Raw genomic sequence first — 7,818 nt, 5'->3', positions numbered from 1 at the left:
GTTCTTCAAGATTCTAGAGTCAGACTGATGACATACAAGCAGCAAATTGTTTGTGTTTTTGCTATGCAGGAAGACAACACTCTGTATTTGTGCCCTTCAGCCAGGCAATTTATACCTAAATGTCTACTCAGGTGACCACCGGGGGAGGGGCGCAGCTTGCAAGCAGCTTCTTGGATGAGAAAGAAGCAGAGTGGTCTTTTTTTGTGTATAACCATGCTGTACAAATGTGAGACATGAGACTGAGCTACAGTCATTTATTTTATTTATTTTTTTGCAGAGGCACCTTCACTGTTGTGCTCATCCATTGTTGCAGCATGGGAAGCCTGTGAAGTATAGGGCAGCGCGCAGCTCCTCTCTCTATTTTTACAGCAGGAGCGCACAGTGTCCACAGCAGAGCAGAGCTGAGCAGAGCATCCAGCGTGTCACACCGGCGAATCCCTCCTCTGACAGTCATCCAAGCCACTGCTTCCCCCGCACAAAGGCGCATCACAGGGCAACAATGTCTCCAAACACCCGCACGGATTTCATGGAAGCGATTTGTTCCCCTTGTTCCTTTTACGCTCCGTCCTAGCGCGTCTTCTGGTGGGAACGCGATGTCCTGGATGTATTTTCTCCGGAGATCGTAAAGTGGAGGGAAGCGCAGCTCGCTGAAGAAGCCATGTGGAGAGCGGACACGTCCCTTGGTGGTAGCACCGGAGGCAAAAAGCCACACTAACAGGACATCATTATTTGTGCTTTATTGGAGAAAAAGATCTGTGGATGAGCACACAAAGAGGGAAGAGATGGTAGAGAAGTAAGTGCGTGCAAAGTAATTTAAATCCAGCACTTGAATGTTGAGAAGATAGCGAATATTCTGCATGACTTTTATTAACTGTGCACATTGAGAGGATGATGATAAAGAGAAATGGATAATTAATCTGTGTTGTTTACTAGTGCAGTTTAATGAATTGTTGCATCTTTTTAATATTCCCATTCGACCCTGTCTCTTTATGATACTTTTATTGCAGCTTTTATTATAAATGAACATTTTCTGCATGTGTAAACCCATTATAAATGACAGAAACAAGGACAATTCTCATGCAGTTATGTAATATTACAAATATAGCAAAAAGAAAGTATAGTTTATATTTTAGAAATGGGTTTATTTGACATAGTTCCAGCTCACTATTGAGTTTGTAATCCTCACCATAAGTTGTTTACTGTAAAATACTGACTATTAGGACCTCATGGGGTGGTTATGTAATTGTGACAATCCCATTTCCCAGACAGCTTGCTACAGTAGATGCAAAGAGTGTTTAATTTTTAATGAGCTTCCATTCAGTCTTTGTGTTCATTTGTATTGTGGGACCACAGAGCAACGAAAAACCATCATGTTGGTTAAAATTCCTGCAGGGAGACACATGTATAACTTGTTCCATTGTTGCAATATTGAAGGGCTCAATATATATATATTATAATTATGTCAGGTTGTGATTGTACCTTTCATGTATTTAGTTTTATTAAAGTGAGTGCACAAACTTAATATTTACACATTTATTATAAAGAAGACTTAATGAGTTGAGTCCAGGTACAAATCACAGTTCCCTTTATTAGTTTCATTTCAGGAGAGGAAGCTAAGATATGGAAAAACATGCATTTAAGTCCAGATAGAATTGTAAATGTGGCTGCTGGAGATTTACAAGGTGGTAAAGTTGCATAAGGTGTTCTACCTGCTGGAGATCATTATAATTTATGGAATGGTTTCTTATTGGAGGAAATGAAATAAGTGAAGTACCATAAATTTACAGGAGAGAGTACATTAAGATCCCATGTGCCAAATACTCCTGAAGTACTTTTCTTAAAATCTGCACTCCCTTTGTCTTTTAATAGAGTGGGCATTATCTGAAGAATGTTTTGTAATATTGTTCAGGTATTAAATCTGATCTGCCCTGGAGCACTTTGTATGGCATTAATATCTGGGGTTTATAGACAGTAGTGAAGATATTGGGCAGTAAAAGCCTTTAATTATAAAGTTTAAAGTACAACTTTCCCCAGATAGTTACTTTTTTTGCATTTATCGTTAGTTGAGTCACAGAAAAATGATCAGCAATTTTGAAAATCAGTTAATAATTTAAGATATTTTAAAGCATGAATGTCAAACATCTTCTGGTTCCAGCTTCTATAATTGAGGATTTGCTTCTTTATTATTATTGCAAACTGAATGTCTTTAAGTTTTGGACAGTTGTTTGGACATAATGAGACTTTTGAAGACTGCAACTTACTCTCTGGGAAATTTCTGGATGGTTCTGATGGATGGATGGATGGATGGATGGATCTGATGAGTAGATGGATGGATGGATGGATCTGATGAGTAAATGAATGGATGGATAGATATGATGAATAAATGGATGGATGGATGGATTGATGAATGGATCGATGGATCTGATGAGTAAATGAATGGATGAATGAATGGATGGATAGATAGATCTGATGAATAAATGAATGGATGGATGGATGGATGGATCTGATGAATAAATGAATGGATGGATGGATGGATGGATGGATGGATGGATGGATCTGATGAATAAATTAATGGATGGATGGATGGATGGATGGATGGATGGATGGATGGATGGATGGATGGATCTGATGAATAAATTAATGGATGATGGATGGATCTGATTAATAAATTAATGGATGGATGGATGGATGGATGGATGGATGGATCTGATGAATAAATTAATGGATGGATGGATGGATCTGATCAATAAATTAATGGATGGATGGATGGATCTGATGAATAAATTAATGGATGGATGGATGGATGGATCTGATGAATAAATTGATGGATGGATGGATCTGATGAATAAATTAATGGATGGATGGATGGATCTGATGAATAAATTAATGGATGGATGGATGGATGGATCTGATGAGTAAATGAATGGATGGATAGATAGATCTGATTGATGGATGGATGATAGATAGAATGGAAATAAATTGTACCACATTAATCAGTTCCGTCCTCACAGTGGCCGCACCTGACCTTCTTGACCCTAAGTCTGCTGCCCACAACTCCAAACCTCGCCTGTCGTTCTCTGTCAACCCGGTTGTGCTGAACACCCCAGAAGATGATGATGAGTGTGATACCCGGACTACAGTCATGAGGTGGAAAACTGTGTCAGCCATCTTCTTTTTGGTGGTGCTTTACCTCATTATTGGAGCAACAGTGTTCAAAGCGCTCGAACAGCCTCACGAGAGCTCCCAGAAACTGCTCATTCTCGCAGAAAAACTGGACTTCTTGGCCATGCACGCCTGTGTGAATTCCTCCGAGCTGGAGGATTTGGTCAAGGTAGGTGTAAACATCCACATCATATTAATAATTTAAATAGTTTCTCTTCGGCAGGACCTGTGATATGTTTTTCAATACACACTATTTTTAACACTGCCAAAGCTCTAACCTGAGGATATTTTTCCAGCCAGTTGAGTAACTGAAATTTGTTCTCACATATTTTTCTTTGCCCCCCTGAGGCTGATGTATATCACCAAATGTCCATATTTCCCAAACCAAAGTTTTACTTTCTTTTTGACTGAGACATTTAGCATCAAGCATGACTGTCACCATTCCCTAACCTTAACCATGTGTTCAGTCTTGTCCATTGATAATGACAACAAAGACCCTCTTTCCATAACAAAGTAGCTATTTTAAGCCAAACCTTAGTGTTACCCTAAAGTTAATCAAGTTTTTTTAAATTTTATAATTAATTTTTGATTTGTTTAGGTTTTAGAAGGCACAGATAAATGGTGTCTTCCTGCTGATATCAAAAATGCTTTACTATGTCTTTCTAGGGTACTTACAAACTATTTATAGTAATATATAATTTGGAGGACCATACTTTAGCATGCTATATGTAAGGGATAATGCCCAACAAGGTGTCTGCAGAAAACGTTAATTCCTAATGCGCTTTGATTTTTCAAGATGAAAAGTGGATAACAAGCATTTAATTTAACCCACTGTGGTGACCCTCCATGCTGGAAATGAATTTGTAAATGCTGCTACACATCAACCCTGAAACTGAAAATCTGGTAAAAAAAAAAAAAAAAAAAGCAGACTATGAAATGAAAGAATCATTCACTTGTTTTTCAATTCCAAAAATGTCACATAAAAATGCATTATAAATATCAGCACTCAGTGAGCAGTCTTTTAATAAAAGACACCCACTGACTTCATGACCCGTCCTTCATGGATTACCACCATCAACCAAACTTGACAGGGTTGATGAAAAGCTTTTTCTCTGGGGGAATCTAGCTGGGCATATTGATATTGGTGGTGATGATTTTCTCCTCTAATGTACCACAGCTGAAAGGTCTTTAAGTCCCGAGGGAGACCGATTTGTCCACCACTTCTAATGTTTGCCTCCTCCACTGTGGCTGTGGCCTTTCCCGCCAAAAAGGCCTCCTAATACTAAAAGGTCTTTTAAGCTCAGTTCATAAAGGATATACGAATAAGGCTTATTTTTCATAAAGTATGTTAGCCAAACACTTTTATTATATACATTTCCGTGGTCAAAAGGATTAGTGATTGGCTCTTTTGGTGTATGAAAATATGCATATTTACATATAACCAGCACATGTTTAGACGATTAGTAGTTTATATAGTTTTCTCATCCAACCTTAATTTACCAGTAAATGAACTGTTACAACGTTATCTTATGGGAAGCAATCTAATAGCGCGGCACTTTTCAGGACATTTTGCGCATTATGTCCGCACACTTTAAGTTGTCATTTAACTTCCTGTTCTCATTTCCATCTCATCACATATGGATGCAGAGTCACAGCTTTAAATGTGGTTAATTTTGTGCATTCAAACAAAACAACTTGGTTAAGGTTTGGAAAATGATCATTGGTGCTTTGTCACTCTTTATACTACATTACCTGACTTCTGTATATGCCATTGGGTAATACCAGGCTGATAGTCAAGCTTGGCTTTCAGATTTTTTTTGATGAACAAGGATTCAACAACAAGATTGCCTTCAAGCTATGTGTATGATTCTTACGAAAAGTAATATATGAGTGTGAGTATTTAAATAAACCCATGAAATGAAAAAGGACACCTCATCCCTAAAACATCTCCTTTTAGGATGGAAAACACAATGAAATTGCTGTAGCATGAAATTTTCATTAATAAGCTAGTCTGAAAGTCGGATTTTGTCAATTCGGGTTCCTTTATTCACATTTATATGAAAGATTAATTCATTATTCCTCATGGCTGAGCGGTGTTGTTTGCTCTCATGATGAAAAAAAAGCCCTTACTGTAAGGAGCAAGCGTCCTTGTTTTAATGATATATATGCCTTCTGGTTATCATGAGAAAAACTTTTCAGGTATAACGAGAGACTGTGAATTTTTTTTCTTCTCATTATTGAGTCTGGGGGCTGCGGTATGAATGACATACTTGAGAGCAGTTCAAATGTAGTTCATGCATATTCACTTTTAACCAGAATAGAATGTATTATTTCTAAATTATGTATTCGCTTTTCCATCTTGTGGGTACGCTATTACAGATACAGTGGCTTGTTGGTTAAATATTTTATGAATACGATTTTTCAGCCATGTTTGAATTGAATATGAAACAGGTAGTTTCATTGTAAATTAGTTAAATGTATTTGTGTGTGGTCCTCAGTGTTAGCATTTGCAGTACAGGCTTTTAGTATATCAAAACTGACCCAAGCTGACTGATCATTGAATAATGTTTACCACCTACTTGTATGTTAATGAGACGGTTTTCCATTAAGAAGGGCGGGTAACAGATGGCTGTTATTTGGCTTTAAAGTGCTGAGTTAATATTCAAAGATGGTGATGATTCTTTCTGTACGGATATCATCATCTATCAGATTGACAGTTAGATAATGATGTCCTGTCAGCAATGGACTTAATGAATGTGGAGCTCTGGAGGGCTTCTGAATCCAAACCATTTATTTATGCTTACTTAAACATACACAGCAATGACAACAATTAAGAGCAAACTGGTACATAAAGTATTTGGTGTTATTCGGCAATTGCTGGTTATCATTCAGTTCATTATTTGTTATTTTTCCTTTCTCTTGGCAGCCCAATAGTTGGCACAATGCAGTCACCATGATTGTTAGCCTACTGTTGCTTTTGGCCAATGGTGAAAACATTTGGCTTGGCAGGGGCCATTTAGTTTGGAGGCAGTAGGAATAATCAAAGCAGCAAACAGTAGCAGCAGTTGACTCTTTAATGAAGAAAGTATTGAACTCTTTGTTTTCTCATGCAGTGTCTCTTGGTCCACAAGAACTTTTGGATGGATTGCCATAAAGTTTTGTTCATTTTTATGTCGTTTTTGTGGTCTGTACTGGGTGAAGGCTCACGGATGGTGATTTGCTGAGTAAAATCTTTCACCAGCAGTGTTGGGGTGTAACTATTTACATATTATGCAATTCAATTACACCTGCTGTCTTCAGTAGTGAAACTTCCTTGTGCTACTTTTCAGATGGTTGTCCAGAGTTGCCCATAAAGTTTTTCAGACACAATCCTCCAATTGTGGTTCCATTTTCATTGATATATGTTTGGAAGAGATTGATTAATAACGTTTTGAGAAGATATACACTTTATCTGTCAAGAATAAATAACATTGCCACAATCATTTCATGGAAAGAGGTAAAAGAAAATATCTAATTCCAACTCGAGGAGCAACCATGTATTTTAAGGAAGGTTTTTCCTTCCTTCATAATGTGTACTCAATTGAAGGTCCACACATATAAGAGTATGTTTTTCTTTTTCCCCCTGCAAATGTTATTTAGTTTTTTTTTCCCCCTGAGCCTTGAGGCCCTTTCATGTCATGAATTGGGAATTAAAAGTGGCAGTGGCAGCAACAGCAATAGATGAAGTGGATTGGCTGATTGATCAGCAATCATGGAGGCAAACATGTTAGCTGAATGCTAATTCATTTTGACAGAGCAACAGCTAATGGGAAAGTTCCAACTTGATTGCCATCCTTCACTTTGCCAATGGTTTAACTTCATCACTCACTCAGACTTTGCATTCATAGGCCAAAAAACTCTTAGGGCAAAAAAAAAAAAAGCGCCTGAGACAAAATTCCCCCACAGAAAGCTGCTCTTTTTTAAATTGAAGGCTTCAACAAAAAGTCTGCAAAAACCTGCGAAAGCATTGCCAACAACCTTGTCGTCTGTATTCTATGAGCCTTATATTTACACTCAAAATCCTTCTCAGGTTTCTGTCTGACAAAAGCCTAAAGCCTGTTCAGTTCTTTTGAAGCATTCAAGTATTTCCAGCTAGTTAAATGTTGGTTGTCAGGCAAACCATAACTGATTTTGTCATGGACTATCCATTAAATCATTCTGTGCTCAATACAAAAAGCAACTACTTAGTCCTGGACCTCGCAAACAAACAAATGAACTGAATTAATTATTCGCTCAAGAGTTTTACTTAAAAACTGGGCAATTTGCCTTAAGGAGGCATGTTAGAGTACTTTAATCTTCTCCTAATGCTATCGGGCTAATTGTGAGGCGGTTTCTACAGTATATACCTAACACGAATCTTGCTATGCTTTTACTCAATGATAGTCCAACTAAGCAACTCTTGCTCTTCTGATGATTTATTGATAACCTGCTTCAATACAGGTGTCCCTCACTCATTTTTAATTAATTATGTGTACACACACACACACACACACACACACACACACACCTTTGCAGACTCCCACTGATCAAAAGCCAGTCAGCAGAGGATTGAGGAGGGATGTGCTCTCAAAGGGAGTAATTAAAAAAGTGAGTGATGCCAGAAAGCTCAGACGATTC

At 37.7% G+C, this 7,818-nt stretch overlaps 1 protein-coding gene across 1 annotated transcript in view; it reads left to right on the top strand.

The window, feature by feature from the left end:
- Positions 1–448: 448 nt before the first annotated feature.
- Positions 449–7,818, top strand: part of LOC131991192 (potassium channel subfamily K member 2-like) — a 37,819-nt gene continuing 30,449 nt past the window's right edge. Inside the window, exons 1-2 of the mRNA XM_059356525.1 lie at positions 449–793; positions 3,012–3,331. Of these exons, the coding sequence (XP_059212508.1) occupies position 793; positions 3,012–3,331 (321 nt within the window). The 5' untranslated portion in view covers positions 449–792. The remainder of the gene's footprint in view (positions 794–3,011; positions 3,332–7,818) is intronic.

Source organism: Centropristis striata, chromosome 18 (assembly GCF_030273125.1).
Source record: "Centropristis striata isolate RG_2023a ecotype Rhode Island chromosome 18, C.striata_1.0, whole genome shotgun sequence".
In the NCBI taxonomy this organism is placed as follows: domain Eukaryota; kingdom Metazoa; phylum Chordata; class Actinopteri; order Perciformes; family Serranidae; genus Centropristis; species Centropristis striata.
The sequence above is the reverse complement of the archived record's forward strand: the minus strand, read 5'-3'. Positions and strand labels throughout refer to the sequence as shown.